The sequence below is a fragment of the Lepidochelys kempii genome, chromosome 25 (genome assembly GCF_965140265.1).
Source record: "Lepidochelys kempii isolate rLepKem1 chromosome 25, rLepKem1.hap2, whole genome shotgun sequence".
NCBI classification, from domain to species: Eukaryota; Metazoa; Chordata; order Testudines; family Cheloniidae; genus Lepidochelys; species Lepidochelys kempii.
This window is the reverse complement of record NC_133280.1, coordinates 16,385,009-16,407,469: the sequence shown is the minus strand read 5'-3', so window position 1 is coordinate 16,407,469 and position 22,461 is coordinate 16,385,009. Positions and strand designations below refer to the sequence as shown.

At 52.2% G+C, this 22,461-nt stretch overlaps 1 protein-coding gene across 1 annotated transcript; it reads right to left on the bottom strand.

Moving 5' to 3' along the window:
• Positions 1-1,587: 1,587 nt before the first annotated feature.
• Positions 1,588-16,590, bottom strand: IL12RB1 (interleukin 12 receptor subunit beta 1). Its single transcript, XM_073324325.1, has 15 exons — positions 16,551-16,590; positions 12,771-12,885; positions 11,619-11,788; positions 10,924-11,081; positions 9,194-9,239; positions 8,315-8,425; positions 7,892-7,965; positions 7,261-7,477; positions 6,642-6,815; positions 5,988-6,086; positions 5,027-5,173; positions 4,439-4,582; positions 2,972-3,068; positions 2,809-2,890; positions 1,588-2,138 (listed from the first exon to the last, which is right to left on the bottom strand). The coding sequence occupies exons 1-15, from the start codon at positions 16,588-16,590 to the stop codon at positions 1,677-1,679; spliced, it is 2,136 nt and encodes a 711-aa protein (XP_073180426.1). The 3' UTR covers positions 1,588-1,676.
• Positions 16,591-22,461: the final 5,871 nt, after the last annotated feature.

Sequence of the window (22,461 nt, the reverse complement as noted above, 5' to 3'; positions counted from 1 at the left end):
AAACCGTTCTGCTCTGTGCCTACAATCTCCTGGTTCTTTCTAGCAAAGCCCTTGTTTATGGGAATTCCGATGAGATTGGAGCAAAGCCACACTTGCGCTCACAGCACCCCGTGGACTCCAGGCAGTGCTAGGGACTGCTGGGATCACACATGGATTCTCGGGACACAATCCCATTCCTAACACGTTTGCTTGTTGTTTGTCTGTATTCCGGTAGCACCCAGAGGCCCAGTCGAGATCAGAGCACTGCACAAACCTAGAGTAGGAGACAGTCCCTGCCCAGAACAGTTTTCCATCTAACTAGACAGAGCAAGTGGGGGAGAAAGGGATGCAACATGCAAGCAGAATGATTGTTTGCACATTATGTTAGTACCACAGTATTTGTTGTAGTTGGATTTTGTTGATTGTTGGGGGGAGCTATCTATTTTACTCTGTGTGGGGTGTTAAATGTAATCTATGGCAGGAGTGAATGAGGAAGATAGGCAAAAAGAGATTCGCTAAAATCTGGCTCATTAATTATTTATTAATAATAAATTCACCCTACAAATTCCGATCACTTTGGAGTACAGTGATGATTGGAACTGTAGGAGCTGAGCAGCGCTGCACATGCATTAACCAGTGGCATTGGGACCAGATTCACCTTTTTAGGCAGCTGGTATCTTTGCAGGGTGAGGGACAAGGCAGCCCCGCAACTGTGTCTCAGGTGGCCATGTGCCCACTGAGCCTGATTCACATGCCGCTGACGGTTTTGTGCAAAGAAGGTTGCTGAGCATCAGGTTTTCCCTGTACTTTCCCGAGCTGCTAAATGTGTTTGAACATTCAGCACGCACTGAGACTGTCTCCGAGAAATGCATCATGTAGGCCAAACCACAAGTTAACCCTAAATGCTGATTCAACCTTGCCTTAAATAAGACACGAATTACCTGCAACAGCCTAAGCTTGAAACATGAAAGCTAGTCTCTGAGCTGCATCCACAGAGTGTGGCATACAGGTGCCCTCCATGCTTCCTACTATACAAACAACTGCTGTGTAATATTAAACATGCAGGGTCCATTGGCACAGCAGTGGAGTGAACTAGCCTCTGTTCTAAAGCCTTGGCTTCAAACCCGAGAACAAGTCTGAAAGGAAGATACGTTTGTTAGTCTCTAGCTGATCCGAGTCTTCTGTGCTTAGTGGGTGAACAGAGACTTGGATCTATAACCAGCTTGTCAATTTTAGCGACCAAAGTCTTTATCCAGGAATGATTTTGTTCAGCATTCCGTAAGGAAACTCCTGCCTGCAAAACCACGACCACCTGTTATTGCCACCGTACGGAATCTCAAACAAGGAAGTGGGCTCTGGAATAATAGGAGACCGTGGCTGGACTGTGGGACCTTTTCTCGCATATCAAAATATAGAGGATGTTCGAACAGTTCATTCTTCCTATTCACTATTTCATTGTGGGACTGGGACATGTATAATAAAAGACAGTCCCTGCCGCAAAGAGTTCACACACAAAATCTGAAAGAAGACCTAACAGTGCTGCAAGGCTGAGGTCGGAAGTCTCTCAGGAGACCTGCTGAGGCTCCTGTGTCCTGCACCATGGGATCTCTGCCCAGATGGGCCTGAGCACACGGTGCCTTGTCACTGCAGTGCTCTGTCTTCCCAGGCTGTCCCAAGCTGAACCCTCATGACAAGGCTCACTTATCATGTAAACGGTCAAAGCTGCCCCCATTCTTTATTATGACAGGCTTGTCTGAGAGCAGCAAGGAGAGCTGCATCAGAGGCCGAGAGAGCCCTGTCGGCTCCATGGCAGCACCCTCGTCTGGGTGGGGCTGAGAAGGGCCTGTGCCTGCTTCAGCAAGGTTATTCTGACCACAAACAGCAGCAAATTCTCTGAAATCATCTTCTTCCTGTTCCTCTTCCGCTGGGGTCAGAAGCACCTGCCTTCTATACTCAAATGGCAGGTCATTGTCAGAGCCTGCCTGCCCCTCCTTGGCCTGTAACATCTCTGCCGTTTCTTCAGTCTGGGTGTAGAGATGCAGCGAGTGAGTCTCTGTGTTCAGGTCAGGCTCCCCTTTGTCTGACGTGAATTCGGTCACTAGCGGTTCTGTGCCGCTGACTTTCTCTGACGGCTCCACAAAGTCTGGCCGCGGCTTCACCTGAAAAGGACAAAGCACGTATTCAGTGCAAAACAGCCTGATATGGGGCATGTGTGTGTCAGTCATCTGTGTGCTGAGTACAAACCATTGTGTCGACATGCCGAAGGCAGAACAGACCCTGGTGCATTTCAGGCAAGAAGCTATGCTATTCCAAGCTCTCAGACCCTTCCAGGGCCTGCCACCAGGCTGGGAGCCTGACGCTGCTGGGACACAGGTCACATGTGTAGCACACTGGATGAGGGACTACGATCGGATTCCCTCTAGCTACTGGCCACAGTGACTCTAGGAGCCTGCTACTTGTGGGGCGCTTCCTGAACTTAGATGGGAAGAAACCTGTGTTTCTGGGGCTGAGAGACCCAGTTTCAAATCCTGCTGCTGACTGTGGGTCTGTATATCTATGGCACCTGGTACAGACCTTTTCCTCCCTCCATATTAGCCCTTTTGGGGCAGAGTTTGGGGGTCAGGTGTGCTCAAATTAATATTTTATTGGCACATTTTGCAGCAATTACATGAGAGCTGCAAAGCCTGATTTGATCGCACCTCCCCATGCAGCTTTGCTCTCCCTCAGACAGTGTTCTGACTTGTATCCCATGAGTTATCTCCTTCCCCCAGCAGACCTCCTGGCCTGTAGCTTCTTCCCAGGGGTGAGAGTTCGGGGTCAGAGACTCACCTGGCTCATCTCCTCAGCTGGGAACTTGATTGCTTCGCTGTCCATGGGGTTGGGCAGAGGCGGGAACAGCACTTTCTTGGCCCTGGAGGACGTTGGCAGAGATTGGTTAATGTGCAGGAGAGCAAAAGGGCAGGGAGAACGGGAGCAAAGTCAGCGCATTCACCTCTTTTTGCTGAAGTGGCAAAACGCAGCCAGGATAGGGACGCCTAGGAATATACTGAGGTACCTGAGGTTGAGCTTCCACTCTGCAGGGTTGGGACCTAGGAGGAAACACAGCTCTGTCTTAGAGCCCCCTGGAACCGGCATCACAAGGGACAGGGAGAACCTGCGGGCTCTGTACCAGTGACCATCCCCACCCTGCCCCGGTCCCAGTGTCCGCGGGCAGCACTTGACATTCGTTCCCAGCCAAGAAGGCAGGGATCATAGAATCTCAGAGTGGGAAGGAACCTCAGGAGGTATCTAGTCCAACCCCCTGCTCAAAGCAGGATCAACCCCAATGTACCGCAGTGAAGGGACTAGGCTTGAGCCTCGAGGTGGCCACGCTGTGGCCATGAACGTGGGTAGTCTCCTTCCCCCAGCACAATCCCTGGATGTCCTGGTTGCTTTCCTTGGCATGCCACCCTTCCCAATAGAGGCGTGTGTTGGTGTCCTGTGATTGTCCCTTGTTTATGCTGGTAATGGCACCTATGTTTGAGGGAGCTAGTTAGGGAATGTCTACACTGCAGTGGGAAGTGAGCAGCCCCGGGGGAGAGAGTGGGGCTAGCAGGGGCTCGAGCTGGCCAACTACAAATAGCTGGGTGGACATGGCAGCTCAGGCTGCAGCTTGGATCTCAGGCTGGGCGGGGGTCAGCCCGAGTGCCAGCAGCACACGCCCAAGGAGTGCCAAGGCCGTGGGTTCCTTTCCCGAGGGGTGACTTGTTTCTGTGGGGGCTGGGTGTCAGCAGGTCTTTTACTAACACAGGGTTTGGCCTCTGTCTAGCTGCTCCTGTGGTGTGTAATGGCAGATTCCAGTCAGGGAGGCTGTGGGGAGGCCAGCCCAGGCCAGGGGACAGGGTCAGGGCTTCAGCCATTCCAGAAAAGATGGTTTTGTGGTTCAGGCAGCAGGCTAGGCCTCAGGGGGCTGGGGTTCAATTCCTGGCTGTGTCACAGACTCACTGTGTGACCTTGGATAGATCGCTTAATACCATTGCGCCTCAGCTCCCATCAGTAGAAGGGGGATCATAATCCTCCCCTTCCTGCCTTACCTATTTAGACTGTAAGGTCTTTCCCTGCTTGCTGGTACAGAGTCTAAGACAGCAGGCCCTGAGCTCTGCTGGGGCCTCTGGGAGCTGCCAAAATACAAATAGAAGTACACATTCCCATTGATCGTTGGACCCCTGGAGGAAGCACAGACTTTTCTGTTTTTCCTGGTTTTGCCTTTGTGAGCATCTTTGCCCTCGGCTTCTACAAAAGCTGCATCATTCTGTTTTCAGGAGAGAGAGAGATGCCGGTCCCCGGGAGAAGAGAAACTCCCGCGGGCAGAAAGAGCCTCTTCCGAGAATCTGAGCCTCCAAGCAGCTTCTGCAACATGGTCACGTCAGTCCCCTCCCTGGGCCAAGCAACATGGGGGGAAGGATCCAGTGGCTGTTACCGAGCTTCGTGGTCTTAAACAGGAGCTGGGGGCTGCAGGACCCATCTCTGTCTGCTGTGGCTGCCTGAATCCCAACTCTGTAGGAGGTGCCAGGCTGCAGGTCCTGTAGGGTGTAGTGGGTCGCTGAGGAATTCGCTTCCTGATCTGATTAGATGATGATGGATTAGTTGAGCTATCAGCAGCATGGAAACCCCTCCCAATTCTGCTTTCTTTCTGAAACCGCTTGTCCCAGTTTTAGCTCTTAAACTGCTTACCACACCCTCCGCCTGCAGAACAGGGGCCCATCAGTCCCGTTCCTTCCTCCCATCTCTCTCTCTCTCTCTCTCTCCCTGCTCTGCCCAGCTTTTCTCTGCTCCTCTGCCAAGCCCTCCTGCACTCCTATCCCTAAATCTATTTGGCACATAGACTCACTGGCCATTCTAGAGGCAGCGGGAGCAGGAGACCAAAGAATCAGGTGTGCTCACTGGCTGATTTCTGCCCCGCTCAGTTATGTGGACTGCCTGTCTGTGAGCCTGGACATGCTGCAGCCCACTGGGGTCGGTAACGCGCTGGAAGGGAGAAAGGCAAAGTCAAGTGTTTCACACTCACATGCCGTTCTGTTGTCCTGCTCACTTGTGTAGCAGATAATGTATTTCTTCAGAATGCCGGGGCATTGGGAGAGTGGTGACGGCTTCCACAGCAGGAAAGCAGAGTTTGCTGTGATGTTCTGGATGTGAATGGGCCCATCAAAAGAAGCTGTGAAAGGAGAAGTAGGAAAGAAAAGCAGTAATTGGCTGCATGCACGTGGATTCACAGCAAGAAAACAGACCAGGAACCCATGGATCTTCTCGCCCTGCCTTATTTCGTCGGCCCATAACCTGCAACCTTCAGTTCACTTGATCACTAGTGATGAACTAAGTGGTTTAGGGAAAATAAGAACTGACAATATGAGTCTTCAGCCTTTGCTTGAACACAAACCAAACCCTTAGAGGGCTGCCCCTAAAGAATTCCTGCCTCTGCAGAGTGTGGATTATACAGGCATCTTGCTTTCCCACGAATACAGACCAGTGCTCTGAAAAGCCACCCTGCAAGCCATGCGGGTTTGGGAAAGGCCCCTTATGTAGGGCTGGGGAGGACTTCCCCTTGCATCTGTTCTCGTCATGCACTTATTGTGTGACGTAAAACTGAGATGGTCCGTTCTGCAGGGCAGGGACTGTGGCTTTGCTTGTTTCTCTGAAGGGCCTAGCACATTTCACACAGGGCCATGGTGAATAATTTCTTGCTCCCTGGGTGAGGGCAGAAGGTTGCATGGAGGGAGGGGTGTTTCGGTTCTGGGAGGGGTTATTACTACGTGCAACTGGCCAATTTTTAGAACATGAGAAAAGAATCCCTCCGTACAACAATGTATTTAAAAAGAAATCATTCCACCATCAGCCCCCTCTTCTGAGATCACATGCCCTGCCTACTCCAGGTCATCTGTGAGTCACACTCTGCCCAGCACTTGCGTGATAAAAGCAAGTTTAGTGGGTCTTGCCCTTCCCCAGTGGAAACACACCATATGCAGACTTACTGTTAGTAGCAAAGTGGTACATGGAACCAAACGTCCAGTGCTTCTCTGGCCCCCCTCCGTGAATGGCAATTCTGTAACACTTCCTGGGTTTCACTGACCCTGGAGCATAAAATCAGGAGACGTCATCAAACGTCCCCACACGACTCCTCAGATAAGGGGATGAGAGAGAGACCTTTCTGTCCGAACTGCCTGGTCCCAAGGTGAGGGCCTGGCTGCGCCACGGTGTGACTAGGGCTGGGCCTTAGCAGGCACTGAGAAAGTGAGGCCGGCTGCATATCTCAGCTGATTTCCCGGCTTCGCCAAGTCGCGTGAGTTTCCAGCATAAGTAAAGGAACCTTGTGAGAGACCAAAACGTGCACAGGTCCCAAATGACAGCTGGACTCATCTGTAAATTGAACTTAGAAAGCATGGATGGCTTTGGCACCAGATGGTACCATGCACTTGCCTCACACTGACTCTTCCTGACTTTGGGCCATTGAAATTGATGCAGAGATTCATGCTGGCTGCAGTGGGTTTGGATAAAGCCAGCTGTTACCACATGGGCATTTAGTTTCCAAACAACTGGCAGAGGGAGGAGGGTCCCAGTAGGGAGGGGTGCTGGGAGAGGGAGGCTGAAGAAAGGTATGTTAAACAGGTGGGTTTTGTCCTTGTTACCTGTATTCACATTGCTGTCCTTTTCAAAGAATTGTTTGTGGCTGCATTCCTCTTGGTCCTCCTGGGGCTCTTCCAGGGGTTGCTTCTCAAAGCAGTAGAAGGTCCCATTGGTCTTTGCTGCCCACTGCACTGTCACATTGCTGCCATCCGAGGTGACGTTCAGAAAATTCATTTCTGGGAGGAAATATAAGGAGATATTTCAGCAGGAACACGGCACCAACGGCACGAAGACATGGCACCAAATTCACGGCATCCGGGGCAGGCAGCACTGGGGCAGGGGCACAGTCTAGTTCTCTGTTCGCCAGTTACCCAAAGCCCTGATCCTGCAGTTGCTCAGAGAGGGAGATGTGGGCTCTTGTCTCGCTTTGCAGAGGCCTTGCAACATTGAGAGCTTTGGGGATGCAGTTTGTTAAAATCCCAAAGAGGGAAATAACCCAGGGAAATGGCCGTGAGTCACTATGCCATGGAACTCAATGCTCTGCCTTCAGTCCCTGTCTGAGGCCACAGCAGCAAGGCCAGCAGTGGATGGGTCTGGTTCTTTCAGGAGGCTCGTTAGGGTAGCAGCTGTTTGGAGGGACCGCTGGTCTGAGGCATGGAGGGGAAGCTGAGGTCTCTGTACCTGTGCGATGTTCTGGAGGAATGTGATACGTCCGCACAGGACCTCTCCCTGCTGGGTTAGATGCGCTCATAGAAACGTGATACTCTGCCCCAGAGAGAGCCAAGATCAGCGTTGTCTCGTCCTTTTCAGGGACCTCCTTCTTCAGCACTGTGCACCTGCACGCTGGCATGTAGACAGCTAGCGTGTAATTGACTTTCCACTGCTCCTCATGGGCTTCCTGACAGGGGGTTGGAAGGGTGACACTAAGTGACAAGATCCTGGCTCCCCTGAAGCTGTGTGTGTGTGTGTGTATAACTTGGGCAGAATTAAGGAGCCTTGCATAAATGGTCATGCAGTCTGGGCTTGTTTATAGACCTCATGCAGTGGCCAGGAAGCTGCTGTCGCAGCTGCTGTATTACTGCGGCCGTAACCACCACCAGATTGAACACACCACAGACCCATCTGGACTCTGAATTAGGGAGGATGTTGGCCCTACAGCTTGCATCCTGATTGGACCAGAGGGTCCATAGCCCTGTCACAGGAGAGTTGAGACCCCATTCACGCTGCGCCCTGGAACTACATTGTGACAGGGTCCCCGGAAGTGATGGCGTGTCTGGTGGTGGAGCTGCACCCCATCCACACACTGCATTACCTGCCAATGGAACGTCACGTTTCTCTGCCCGTTCCTCCCGAGTCTCCCCACCGTGTAAGTCACCTCTGGAATTTCTGGAATGACAGCAGGGAATTCTGGCCACCTGTTTGTTTCTCTCTGCAAAGTCCTGCCCTCTAGCTTTCCTCCCCTCAGATGCCACTTAGAATCATAGAATCTCAGGGTTGGAAGGGACCTCAGGAGGTCATCTAGTCCAACCCCCTGCTCAAAGCAGGACCAATCCCCAATTTTTGCCCCGATCCCTAAATGGCCCCCTCAAGGATTGAACTCACAACCCTGGGTTTAGCAGGCCAATGCTCAAACCACTGAGCTATCCCTCCCCTGACTTTCACTTTCCTCCCCTCCCCCAAGTCAGCCTCTCTTCTAAGCCATTCAGCCCAGAGTGAACCATGTGGAATCTCGCACCCTCAGGAACAAAGATGGATTTGCTCCAGCCGCTCCAGTAGCTGCTCCAATGGGCCGTTCTGTGCCGAATCTGGACTTCACAGGCTGCTGTTGTTTCCAAGCTGCATATCACTAAAGCAAACCAAGACACCGGGGACTGAGTGACAGAATCCAGCAGGAGTTTTCAGCTTCATATGGGCACCATGCCCTTCTGGCTAGCTGGAGTCAGTTTCAGGGAGCCTGGGCCTGGGGTCAGAGGGGCTTGGGTCCCCTGAGCATCAGAACAGAATCATGGGACACTACTCTTACTCGCTGCTGCTGGAGCTTGAGGCCACATTCCTGTCGGATGAGAAATTACCTCCCAGCAAGAGAGTTAAGGAGCAGGTGGGTGTTTGAGTGACTGGCAGTGCATGGATTTGATCAGCAGCTGTAATTCTGAGTGCCTGGAAAGGAGCAGAGGGTGGAGAGACGAGGCAACCTGGCACTCCCCCAGCTGCAGTGTGTTTCACAGAACAGAGGTTTTGCCACCGCTTTCCTCTAACAACACCCACTCCCAGTTTCTCTACCTTCAAGGCAGCACAGGCCTGTGTATCCATTCCCCGGGCGCTTCCGAGGGGGTCTTTGTGGGATGTGGGGACTCAGCACAAGGGTTTATAGGCTGTGAGCAGCCGTACAAATCTGGTTCATACATAAACCAGAACTGGGCAATAGGGGTGTTGACTCGAGCCCTCTCAGCCTCCCTCTCCCAGGAACGTGCAGTGATATTGAGAGGAACTCTTGGGCAGAAGGTGCACGGAGGGTCCCCAGGCCTTCCCGGCAGGTGTTTTTCTCACTGTGCTGGGATCAAGAGCTTCAAATGGCATTGGCTGTATCTGTGAGGGTACAGTATAATAAGCTGACCTGTTATGTTGTTACGCTTGTATTCACCTCGTGTCTGACACTCCACCTAAAAGCAAACCGGACAAGGCTTATACAAAGGCAGTATTTCTTCACACAGCACCCAGTCACCCTGTGGAACTCATTGCCGGGATGTTGTGAAGGCCAAAAATATAACTGGGTTCAAAAAAGAATTAGATGAGTTCATGGAGGACAGGTCCAGCAATGGCTATTAGCCAAGATAGTCAGGGACACCACCCCTTGATCTGGGTGTCCCTAAACTTCTGACTGCCAGATGCTGGGACTGGGCGACAGGGGATGGATACTCGATAACTGCCCTGTTCTGTTCACTCCCTCTGGCACATCTGGCACTGGCCACTGTTGGAGGACAGGACACTGGGCTAGGCAGACCATTGGTCTGACCCAGTGTGGCCATTCACATGTTCTTGTAAAGTGCTTTGGTGGTGGGGAGCCCACCTCTTATGATCCTCATGCAAGGAGTTTTCTGCAAAACAAATACAGCAGGAGAGAAAGAGCCTGAGACCATCGGAGCAAAGCTGGCGCTTTCTCAGCAGGAGCAACTCCTGCAGCTTCATTGCTCTGCGAGAAAGCTCGAGGCACCTGCTCCATCCCAGAACAGTGTGGATTGCAGTGCTAAAAAATGAGAACTTGGGAGTAAGCATCCAAGTTTTGTCCCTCTGGCCTGGTCACTGTATGTAACCCCGGAAGAGGTGGATTAAAGTCCAACAGGACAACTCTCCAATGCTATCTCCAGATGGCGTTCAGCCCCAGCTCAGGGCTCTATGCCATGACACCAGTGGCTGGCAGGGGAACCTGGGCCCACCCTCTACATTGGTTCAAGCCCAGGAACCCCGCAACCAGCGATCAGGGCTGCTCAGTCCCAGTCCTTGCTGCTGTTTCCCTGGGCTCCTTCCTGCCCAGCCTTTCTCTCTCCTTGCTTGTTTCTGGGTTTGCCACTGGAGCTTCCTCTACTCCCTGTTGCTACCTCACCCCTGCCATGCCTCTTGCCAGAGTCCTTACTCCAGGGCAGGATCTCTGGGCTTACTCTGCCCTTGGAGTCTCTCCTTGTTCCTGACATTTCCCTCATCCCAGGGATCGTCTGCAGCCTCCTTCCCCAGCAGCCCCTTTCTGCTCTCAGCTGCTTGGCTCTCCAGTGCTGGGTTTCACTCTGTTAACCCTGGCCCTCCTGCTCAGGTGAGGCCAGGAGACTAACTGGCCTCTCAGGCCCTCACTAACCCCACCCCCCTAGCTCTGGTATGGGGTGCTGGGGCCTGGGTGCTGTTGGCCGGTGCAACGAAGGGGCAATTTGTATCACATCTTTGAGAACGACTTCATTGGAAACAAACTGCAGGATTTTATTATTATTATCTGGGTTTTTCCTCCTATCTAATCCCTGCAAACAAGCCCCAGATCCTGTCAAGGGAGACAGCATAATCCATCCCTGGTAAGGGAGGGGAGACTTTATTATACAATGAAACAGATGGAAGGAGCAGCTGGGCTGCGGGAAATACGTCACCAGGGCCCTGAGCTGCTCGGGCAGTGGGTGCACGAGACGTGCTTACAATGGTAACGACGATTAACGATCATCAGCTTCCACCATCAGCGTCCTCGCTGTGGGATTACTGGGAGGAGAAGTAGTGAGCCTGAGCAGGGCTGGGGTCACTCACCTTAGCGTCCCTGCCCCTTGGGCCTTCACTTTTCTGAGTGCTGGTCACTGTGTCTGTTCAACCCACCTGTGTCCATTCGGTGTCATTCCTCTGTCTGTACCGAGCTTCCCTTCGTAACGGCTCGTATCTGACCGTCCAGGAATCTAGCTGCTGCAGTGTAAGCGTCAGGGTACCGCTGGATTTAGAGAATGTGATTCGATGAGGCAGTGGCGGATCCAATTTGACTGGAATGACAATGTGACAGTAGGCGTCACTGGGGCTTGTAACAGGCGGGGCAGATGGGTGGAGGTGGTGTGTGATTTCAACAGGGCCAAGGGCACCTCAGACACCCATTGTGTGTGCGCACACACAAACACAGTGGTGTCCACATCACACAAAACACCAGCGCAGGTGCCTCCGGCTGCCATGTTGGCAGACCCAGCAGAAAGGCCCAGGGATGAATGGCTATGGAAACTGAGCTCCACAATTCTGCTAGCCCCATCTGGGGCAGAGCTGGGATACACGGTGGGGGGGGGGACATGTGGAGCCTCCCCTGCCACTGTCGTCCTGGGGGCAGGACGAGGATGCAGGTTCCAGGTTTGTCAGTCCAGCTGCTTTCACAAGCTGTAGATTTTGCATCACAGGAAAGCAGCTGTTTGCTTCCTAAGGAGGCTCATGTGGCCCCCTGCTAACCCAGCTGCAGCATCAAGGGAGCTGGCGTTAGCCCCCGCCCCAGCAAGGGCCAGTGCTATGAAGAAAGCATACTTCAGAGGGCTGCTTACTGGCGTTCTCCAGTTGCAAAGTGATGTTCTGGGTCCTCTCAACTCTGCCTCCACTGTGGGATTCCACCCAGGCGGTGAGGTTCTGTAGGACCCGCAGTGTCCGATAAGGAAAGCTGCAGTGAGTGGAGGACTCCGTCTTGAATTCCTTGCAGGGATAGGTGCTGTGATAACTGTGGAAGGAAGAAACCTGGTTGCTGCAGTGCCAGGCTGTCCCCGTTATTGGCTGTAGCGCGTCCGTGATGCAGTGCCAGTGTGCCGCTGTTGCCCATCCGCCCCCGGCCTACCCCTTGTTAGGCAGGCCTGGTGTTGCTCTAGCCAGCCTTGCCCAGGGACCGTGACTGAGAGGAAAGCTGGAACCCCCTGCTCTTGGCAAGGCTCATTTGCTGCTGAATCTACAGAGGATGCCTTATGCTAACCAGGCTAGATCCTGAGTGTGTCTGAGCGAGGCCTGCGCTGGCTGAGCCAGGCACAGCTCAGGGCAACATGGCCAGCAGCGGTGGAAGAAAGCGAGCCAATCTTCTTCCCTACTGCTTTTGCCCCTTACTCTTCCTGCTGCTGGCACCAGAGGGCCTAACGCGCACACTTTGCAGCCCCAGAGCTGAGTCTTATTCCTTTGGCTGCGTGCTCAGGCCGCCTGGAATTCAAATATCTTCACCCATCCACATGTACAAACTGTCTGCAGGGTTCTGCGCAGGAACTCTCGCTTGTTTCTAATGCTTTTGTATGGGGTCCTGGCTGAGAATTTAGGGAGATGGATGAATGCTAAGTTCCCCACCTCCCTGTCCAGATTCTACCTACCCCATCACCTTCACTGGCATTCGACTTACCCTCCCCTCCAGTGGATTTCTGTCTTTCCATCCCCTGTCACCTTCCCTGCCTTCTATCCATCATCCTTCTCCCCAGCGTCTTTATGCATACATTACCTGACATCCCAAAAACGTACTAGTGAGTTAGTTTTGTGTGCTTTGAGATGTGCCATGAATCCTTCTCCATCACCACCACCCACTCCCTGGTGCATGATGCAGGTGGGTTTTTATTCGCTTGATCTACCTATCCATCTCTATTGTTCCCATCACCGTAGTAGGCAGACAATGCCATCACGGCACAATCCTTCCCACTCACTTGGTCCCACTGTTGGGGCTTCCGACTCACCAAAACTTAAGAGTATAGGTGACATTTCCTGATGTGGGCTTAGCTCTCCAAGTGCAGATGAAATTGCATTGGGTGCAGTTCCTGTAGCAAACCAAATCAGGATCCTCGGCAGAGCCTGCGGCACACAAAGAAGCAGTTGGAGTTGTTCTTTCCTGTTCGATTGGCTTAGCAGAGGTGCAGTGTGTGTAGGGAGTAGCAGGAGGCTGGTGCGAGTGTCTGTACAGAGCCACTTAGGCTACAGAACCTTGGGGGTTTGCCACAGGGTTGTTTTCCTTTCCACCTGCCCACACAATGGGCTACAGGTTTTCACTCCCTGCCCAGCGACCCTGCCCTCTGGAGCTGGATTCAAGGTCCAGGGCAAAACGTTACCAGGATCCATAGGAACTACCCCACACTACAATGGGCTGTGCCTATGTCAAAGAGAGAGCACAATCCTGGCACCTTTCCAGGCCTGGCCTGTGGTTCTAGCCTTGGGCTGCCTGATCATGGTAATGGGCTAAACCCTAGCACAGGGCTGAGCATCTGCAGCATGCCTTCTTCCTCTGCTCGCAGCCCATGCTGCAGTGACCCCCAAGGCCAGCTCTTACCTCCACTTCTTTGTCTGTCTTCTGGGTTTTCAAGCCTTTAGAGATATGTTCCTGCCCCCCTCCCCTCCCCCAAGTGCAAGAAAGACTATGGGATCATCTGGGGCTCTGTGGGAAGCCTGCTCCTTACCCCATCTAACCCCGTCCCCATTAGCCACAGGCTGAAATGAAGCGAGCCCCGCAGGGCCACAGCAGATCTGCCCTTCTCTGCAGGAAGGGAAAGAAGGGTTTGATGCTTCCAAACTGTGGGTGTGTCTGTCTGTGCGGGGGGGGTATGTCCAAGGGTGTATGCGGGAGAGAGAGAGTGTGTGTGTGTGAGGGACTGTGACTGGTGCATCTGTGTGCACTAAAGAACATGTGCGGGCAGTGTATGAGTGGATGAGTTTGTATGGGGCAGAGGGAGAGATTGGAGAGGTGAGAGAGAGATTCTGTTTGCATATGGAGTAAGAGATAAAGTCTATGTGGCATTTGTGTTTGCATGAGGTGTGTGGGAGGGGGGAAGAATGTGTGTTGTTTACTCGGCTCGCTTGCAAGGCTTCTATTTCCTTCTGCTCAAAGTGTTGGTGAGTACAGATCCCCAGAGGAAAATCACCTCTGTCTGAAAGGCACTAAGTAGCTACAGCCCCTATGACTTACGGGGCCACAACTCCCCAGGTGTCTCAGTGGGATAGCCTGGGTGGAAGGATAATTTTCATTTGTAACATACAATGCAATTTTGTTTGTTCTTATTGCTTTTGTAACATTATCAGGCAGGTTGTGTAAAAAAGGCCAGTAGCTGCAGCCTGTGTCCTGCTGATAATAGCTTTCTTTGAAAGGGTAATAAGCCTTGTGAACAGGGTGGAAGCGGTAGATGTGGTAAGTGACTTTACTAAGACTTGACTTTACTAAATCTTTTGATACTGTCTCACATGACCTTCTCGTAAACAAACTAGGGAAATACAACCTCAGTGGAGCTACTATACAGTGGGTGCATAACTCGCTGGAAAACCGTTCCCAGACAGTGGTTCATAATCACGCTGGAAGGGCATATTGAGTGAGGTCCCGCAGGGTTCCCAGTTCTGTTCAATATCTTCATCAATGATTTAGATCAGGGGTTCTCAAACTGGGGGTCGGAACCCCTCAGGGGGTCACGAGGTTATTACATGGGGGGAGGGGTCACAAGCTGTCAACCTCCACCCCCAACCCCACTGTGCCTCCAGCATTTATAATGGTGTTAAATATATTAAAAAGTGTTCTTAATTTATAAGGGGGGTCGCACTCAGAGGCTTGCTATTTGAAAGGGGTCACCAGTAAAAAAGTTTGAGAGCCACTGATTTAGATAATGGCATAGAGAGTACACTGATAAAGTTTGCAATCAATAATAAGCTGGGAGGGTTGCAAGTGCTTTGGAGGACAGGATTAAAATTCAAAATGATCTGGACAAACTGGAGAAATGGTCTGAAATAAATAGGATGAAATTCAATAGGAACAAATGCAAAGTACTCCACTGAGGAAGGAACAATCAGTTGCACACGTACAAAATGGGAAATGACTGCCTAAGAAGGAGTACTGGGGTAGAGCAATCTAGGGATCATAGTGGATCACAAGCTACTTATGAGTCAACAGTGTAACACTGTTGCAAGAAAAGCAAACATCATTCTGGGATGTATTAGCAGGAGTGTTGTAAGCAAGACATGAGTAATAATTCTTCCACTCTACTCCACACTGATAAGGGCTCAACTGGAGTATTGTGTCCAGTTCTGGGGGCCACATTTCAGGAAAGATGTGGACAAACTGGAGAAAGTCCAGAGAAGAGCAACAAAAATGATTAAAGAAAACATGACCTGTGAGGGAAGATTGAAAAAAAAATGGTTTGTTTAGTCTGGAAAAGAGAAGACTGAGAGGGGACATAACAGTTTTCAAGTACATAAAAGGTTGTTACAAGGAGGAGGGAGATAAATTGTTCTTATTAACCTCTGAGGACAGGACAAGAAGCAATGGGGTTAAATTGCAGCAAGGGAGGTTAAGGTTGGACATTAGGAAAAACTTCTTAACTGTCAGGGTGGTTAAGCACTGGAATAAATTGCCCAGGGAGGTGGTGGAATCTCCATCATTGGAGATTTTTAAGAGCAGGTTAGACAAACACTTGTCACGGATACTTAGTCCTGCCTTGAGGGCAGAAACTGGACTAGATGACCTCTCGAGGTCCCTTCTAGTCCTACAGTTCTAGGATAAGGGTGACATAGGATCCAGGCAGCTGGGCATCTCCGACTCAATAAGGCTGGGTGCACGCACAGGCTAGGTGATGAGCAAAGGCCCTCTCCCCCTCTGCTCTCAGGGGACTGGAAGCTCATTTCTCACTGTAAATGATTGTGAAGAATTGGAGGCTTTCCCCCAGCCAGGAGCCAGGCCTGGCACTGCAGCACCTTTGAGTGTCCCCAGGACACGATGAATGAGACGTCCCTTGGGGGGGCCTGTGCCATTGTGGGGAGATTCAGGGCAGATGCCATTGTACTCTGACCCCCCCCCCCATTTTCAGCTTGGGAAGCTGGGGGAGAAGGTCCGAGGGGCTCCCTGGAAGCACTTGGGGGGCCAGTTTCTGTGAAAGGGGACTGTTTTGTATTCAGGACTACAAAAAGGAAGGGGGAAAGCAGGGATAGGAGTAAGGCGAGCTAATCGCCTTCAGGAACTGCAGCTCCCCCGACCAGTCACGCTGCCAGCTCAGCTCAGCTCTCTGCACTAGAGACACGCAGCCTAGGAATAACTCGCCCACACGTCGCTGCTTCAGGAATTCCGATGCAGGTCCAAACGTAACAGACGTTGGCCAGAAAATACGGACTCCTGAAAAGGAGGGTTCGTCTCCTCCCAGCTGAATCAGCCTCATACTCGTTCTGGAAAAGCTGCTCTAGAAGGGCTTCTGCCCGTGGCAGAACAGCCGAAACTTCCTGACGGGGAATCTGAACTCGACGTAAAGAGAACCCTGCTCCCTTTTGCCCAGGGCAGGTTCTCAGCACTGAGCCCTTGTAATGGAATCGTGACCCTTTTGCTGTTGCTTTAGAAATAATCCCCAACCCAAAACAGCAACAATTTACTGCCAAAACCCTGGTCTGTGAGAGTGAGAGTCTGTGGAGGGGAAGCCTCATTATCACCCAGCATCGCTCGTCTGATGGTTCTTTTAAAGATATCTCTGATCTCTGTACACCACAGAACCACTTACCGCTCAGTGCGAGCGCAGCCAGCAGCAGCAGCCAAGCCATTGTCAGTCCAGTTGCTCCCGCACCATAACCGAGGGGAGCAGCACGGAGGGCTCAGCGCTTGGTGACTTTACTCCGGGCACAGTGACTGGCTCTGCAGAGTGACCCTCCCGAGTCTCACAGAGCTCCTGGACCCAGAGCAACTCGGTGACAACTCATCTGGCACGCACGTTTCCGATAAAAGGTGACAAATTTCCCCATGCATACTAAAGGTGCTCACATATTGCAGCAGAAACTGAGGTGTCATTACACGCCTCGCTTTTACCAAAAGCAAAAGAGAAACAAAAAAAAACTATCCCACTTTGAGAGGTGCATCATTCTGTTCTGTCACTTCAGGGAAGCATCACCAAAACCACAAGATCACACCACACATAGAAAGCGGAGAGAGAAGAGCAAAGTAAGCAAAAGCATTGTGTTCTTATGAACCCCACACCGGAGTCCATCTCTATCACACAGGACTGAATCTGGAGTCTTTCAGACTCCAGTCCCTGTTACAGAGGGGCAAATCTGGAGTCATTCCACTGACGTCAGTTTAGTTACTGCAGATTTACACCAGCGTAACTGAGATGAGAATCTGCCTGACACATCCAGGCGTGCATGAGTGTGTGTGTTTGGACTTCTCTTATTTCCAGAGCATGACTCCCTATGTGTGTGCGTGCGCATGTTTGTAGGGATGTGTGAGTGTGTTTGCCGTGCATGAAGAAGCTTTTCTGATGAGGTTTTCCTAGTTTTTCTGATGCTGGCATTTCTGGGCAGGATTTTCCATCCCTGGTTTATTTAGGATTTCTTAGGCAAGGTTATTTCAGAGAAAAACTAATCTCTTTAAAGAGGGGCTTTCATTTTGAGGAGAACACAGAGCTATGATTCCTCCTCTGATGAAATTGTTCCCTTAAGCCCTAGCTTCCCCTTTGATCGGATCCTGGCATGGTCCCTTGCTTATGATATCACAGCCTGTTGTAGAAATAACTGTGACTGTAATAAATTCAGCACAGTGTCTTCACTGGAGGATCCACAAGAGGAGCAGATGGGCCAGGATAGGAAAACCTTTTTGTTTAAATAAAGAAATAATTAGCAAACTTGCCTGGGGAGAGGGCAAAGCCCTCAGGAAAGTTTACAAGAACCCAAGTTTTAAGTAAGATGTGTTTGAAATTTTTCCTTCATGCCAGTTCCCTGCGTCTAGACTTGAAGCGAGTGGCAGTTACTGCTGTTCACCCTAGAAGACTCTCTCCACTCTCCTGTCTACACTGCAATCAAACAGACAAACCCCACGACAGCACCTGTCTCAGAGCCCCGGTCAGCTGACTCAAGCTCATGCTACAGGGCTAGAACTTGAAGTGCAGACGTTCCTGTTCGGGCTCCAAAACCCAGCCAGAGGGCTGGGTCTCAGAGGCCAAGCTCCAGCCTGAGCATGAATGTCTACACTGCTATTTGTAGCCCTGCGAACCCAGAGTCAGTTGACCGGGGCTCTGAGACTCTGCCGCACTGTTGGTTTGTTTTGCAGGGTAGATGTACCCTTAGAGGCACCTTCCAGCCAAGGGTCTCAAGCCCTTTACAAACATCAGAGAATGAAACCTGCCACATCCTGGCCCAGAGAGGGCCCCGGGCCAAATGAGTGGTGGTGTGACCTGGTGCACAAGGTCACAGACCCACCCAGGTTTGGCCCAGCCACCCCACCTTCCCCAGCATGACGGGGGGGCCGGGCCAAACCAGAGTGGTGCTGTGACCCCATGTGCCAGTCACAGTGCTCAGAGCAGGGAGCCGGGTGCAGCCCGTGGGGTAGGAGCCACCATTGAGGGGTGAGTGTGGAGTGGGCCTAGATCGGGGATGGGCCTATTATAGGGTCTGCTGGCTGCCGTGAATATTCCTAAGTGTTCTGCCTCTTTTGCCCATAACTAACTTCCTCACCCTAATAATATCGGGGCATCCTTAGCCTATAGGCAAGTACATTAATTATCCCAAACTTGTTAGCACATACATCAGCTGGTTACTATGGCAATCCTGCAGCTATGCACCTGCTGAGGTTGCTATCTCAAAATACCCCAAAACCAGTATCAACTGACTTCTCGTGGTTGCCAGTCAGCGTTTTATGCAAGATCACAGCAAAACTGCATATTGCACAATAAGATATTAAGGCATCTTGTGACTTAGGATCACCGCTGGTCAACTTACTTACATTAAGGCTTCTAGGCCTAACTGCCTTATGCTAATATCTGACAGGGTTGGGCCTGTAGGTTCTGTGCATTATTGCTAGAGATGAGATCTTATCTTAAGGTAGGTTCAAATCTAGAATGTACTGCATAAGCTACACCGAAGAGGATGCTAGAAGATAGGTGTGACGAAGTGCGACTGTTCTTAATGTTTCCTCTGAAAAGTGTGGGGGTGCCTCAGTTTCCCCTAGGCAGTTCTTAAGTATCTGGGGGGTGGGAAAAGGGTGTATGATCATTGCAGAGCCCTAGAGGGCAGGTGTGTGCAGGGGTCTGGACACAGACAATGGCCGACATCCTGTTTCCTGGCAACTGGTGCCCTGGGCCCTTCCCCGCTGCAAGGTGAGAGCTAATGGGTTGGAGAAAAAAGGAATCCGGTGACCTCCTGGCCTGGGAAAGGGACAAAGCCCAGAGGAGGAGGGGCTGGAGGGAGTTTCAGTTTGGGACTGGCTGGAGACATGGAGTGAAGGGCAGACGTGGTTGTCTGGCTCACTGCCCCCCAAAATGGACCAGGCTGAGGGGTCCTGTTCTCTGCACTTACAAGCTCTGGTTTAGACCCTGTTCGTGTTGTCTAATAAACCTTCTGTGTTACTGGCTGGCTGAGAGTCCCGTCTGACTGCGGAGTTGGGGGGCAGGACCCTCTGGCTTCCCCAGGACCCTGCCTGGGTGGACTCGCTGTGGGAAGTGCACGGAGGGGCAGAGGATGCTGAATGCTCCGAGGTCAGACCCAGGAAGGGGGAAGCCGGGTGAGCTGTGTGTCCTGCAGACAGGCTGCTCCCAGAAAGGAGACTTCCCCAGAGTCCTGCCTGTTTTCGTAGGGAGCAGCTCCAGAGCATCGCCCGGGGACTCCGTGACAATAGGCCCCAATCCTTTACAGGGCATCAGTTTCAGATCTTGGCCTGGGCCCCCAAACGCTTCCCGTGTGGCCCTGCCAAGGTCACATCGCAGGTCTGTGGCACAGCCAGTGCTAAGCCGGTCAAGACTCTTGTCTGCAGCTGCTTGTATATGCCCCATACTGTGCCTGGAACGGGCTCTTCCCAGGCAAGCCAATGAACTGCGAGCCTCAGGCCTCTTCCCAGCTCTTGTGCTGTGGTAGGAAACCTCCAGCCCTTCTAGGGCAGGCATGCAGTCCTCCTGCCTTCCCGCTGCCTGGCTTGTGCCCAGTGCTACAGGAGCCGCCCTGGAGGGCCCCCGGCCAGGGCTACGCTGTCCCCACAGATCCACTGGCTGCAGGGCACTGTGCACGGGCTGCTCCAAGCCGTCATGGCTGCTCCAGCACCCTGTGTCCACACGGGCCCCGCAGCCATCAGCAGGGTCCGAGCCAGGATCTGCAGCAGGAAATGCAGACGTCCCTGCTGCTGGGGCTGGAGGAGTCATTCCCTTAGCCGTGTGTATGTAGCAGGCTGGTGCAGTGGCTGGGACCAGCCACTGCAGGGAGACACTATCCCAGGCCGAGCCAGCGCTTCAGAATTAGGATTAGCAGGTGTTGTTCTGGCTGTAGTGGTTCCAGGCCAGCGCTCGCACTGATAAGGGTGTCTCTGACCAGCAGTGCCCACTTCTCCCTTTGCCAAGGATCCTGATTCCACAGGGAGGGCAGGAAGCAGGCTGAGACCCCCTGACCCTTCTCAGCAGAGAGTGCTGTGCCTGAATTAATGTCTGAGCCTGGTCGCACACCCAGCTGGACGGGAAGAGATGCTCCAGCCCCTTCAGTCCGCAGCACAGAGCAGAGTGCGCGGGGCCTGACTGCCCAGCGTGCTGCACGTCCCTTATGCTTGGCGGTGTCAGTCGCCTGACAGAGACCCTGGAACTCCCTGCGATGCCGCGGCCTTGGGCCTCCCGGCTCTAGCCACGGTCTGAGAGTCCATCCAGCCGGAGAGGAGGAGAGACACGACGTGACTGATAGCAAACTTGCTGGGGACAAGACCTGACCATGCTGGCAGCTGGAAATAGCTCAGCCCCCCAAATGGAGCGGGACAGAGGCAGGGCTCCAGCATAGACAGGGCTCAGCAGAGCAGAGGGGCTGGCACCTCCAAGGCTGGTGGGGCTGCTGCTCCCAGCCACAAGGGTGAAATTATGATAGTCTCTCCAGCTGGATTGGCTTGGGCCCTGTTTGAGTATCTCCGCCATCAGTCTCCGGTGGGGGTTGCTAGCTGGAATTAGTGCTTCAGGCTTTGGCAACTGGCTGCAGAAGATGCTAGTCACGTCCTTTCATGTTCTCCTGGAGGGTGCCCTGTTGCTGTTGTAAGATGTAATAAGATGGGCTTCCCTTGCCTCTCTGACATGGGCTGGGGCCATCGTGCTGGGCCCTGGTGCCCCATTGCTGCTTGCCAGTGCTCGTCTTGCAGCGTAGAGCACTCCCAGCCTCGCACCAGTGGGGCCAGACTCTGTTCCGCAGGCACTGGGCGATACAGTGAAACCTCCTCTTCGTAAAACAGCACAGATACCTGCAAAGGGTGGGAACCACTGACCTAGAGGCCAGCAAGAGGGCATGCACTCAGATAAGCCTGTGTCGTCCCTCCAGCAGCCCCGGCTTGGCAGGTCCTGGAGCTACTATTTCTGCAAATACTATGGTTCCCTCATCTGGTTTCCTGCGATCACGGGAAGGAGGCTGAGTGAGTTTAACTCAGGGGACAGCAAACATGCACAGCATCTTCCTGAAAGCAGCGTCCCCTTTGATGGCGTCACACAGGGCTGCAAGGCAGCTATCCGGGTACTCTGCAATTCTGTCTGAGAATTGTGAGAGAGAACCAGAGCAAGAGGAAATGTCTGCAGAAAACACAGTGACAGAGCTGCCATTCTCTGAGTGACAGAATTCACTTCCTCTCCTCTATTGTTGCGTCTGAGCCAGCAGATTGCTGAAGATTAGAATTGTAGCCCAGTAATAGGCCCAGAAAGCAAACCCCCCTTTTGGAAGGATGAACACCACCTGGCCAAGCACAGGTGTCCACTCCAAACTAAAGGTCAGCTTATACCATGTGACTGTGCTGAGCATGCTACTGGCCAAGGGCAGGCGCTAACAAGAAGAGACTGGAGGTGGCCCATCACAGATGGCTGAGGAAGACGAGAGAGAGAGAGAGAGAGAGAGAGAGAGAGAGAGAGAGAGGGCCAGTCTGGAGCCAAAGGGAAGAGCTGCCAAGATCAACATCAGAAGAGGAAGACAAAGGGGAGTCAGAGAGCAAGCAGACAAGCGCACAGACAAAGGAAAGAAGGAAGAGCAGTCGGTTACTATCCTGCCTGCAGGTGTGGAGGAGCAGATAGCCTGCCCTGCCCTCCACTTAAAGCAGGGAGTGGCCACTTGGCCTCATTGGGCTTTTCAATGTCAATCAGAGTTTGGGATGTGAAGAGCTGTGCTGGAAGACGTGTCTCCTCAGTTACCCTGGGTTATTGTTGTGATGTTCTGTATCTCAGGGGATCACCCAGCACCCCCATGTTCATCCTTATAATATGATTGTGTGGTATCCAATGCAAAGTTTGTCATGTCGGGTGTCTTCGGAAGGCTCATGATGCACTGAGCATTGTTGTTATAGTGATGTGATAGTAATTGTTGTTACAGTAATGTTATAGGTTGTAATTTCATGTATATAGTTATGAGGCTGAAAATGTGTCTTCATGGCTTAAAATAGACCCAGGCAAAAACTCTCCAGGAATAGAGGGTCAGCTCACACCTCAT

What these genes read in the sequence shown, in the direction of transcription:
- IL12RB1 (XM_073324325.1), bottom strand. Translation starts at nt 16,590, where the DNA reads ATGGCTTGGCTGCTGCTGCTGGCTGCGCTCGCACTGAGCG. An exon ending in TTTGCAACTGGAGAACGCCA is followed by an intron (nt 11,082 to 11,618) that starts GTAAGCAGCCCT and finishes TTGTCATTCCAG; the next exon opens with TCAAATTGGATCCGCCACTG. An exon ending in ATCCATCTTTGTTCCTGAGG is followed by an intron (nt 7,966 to 8,314) that starts GTGCGAGATTCC and finishes CTGTCATTCCAG; the next exon opens with AAATTCCAGAGGTGACTTAC.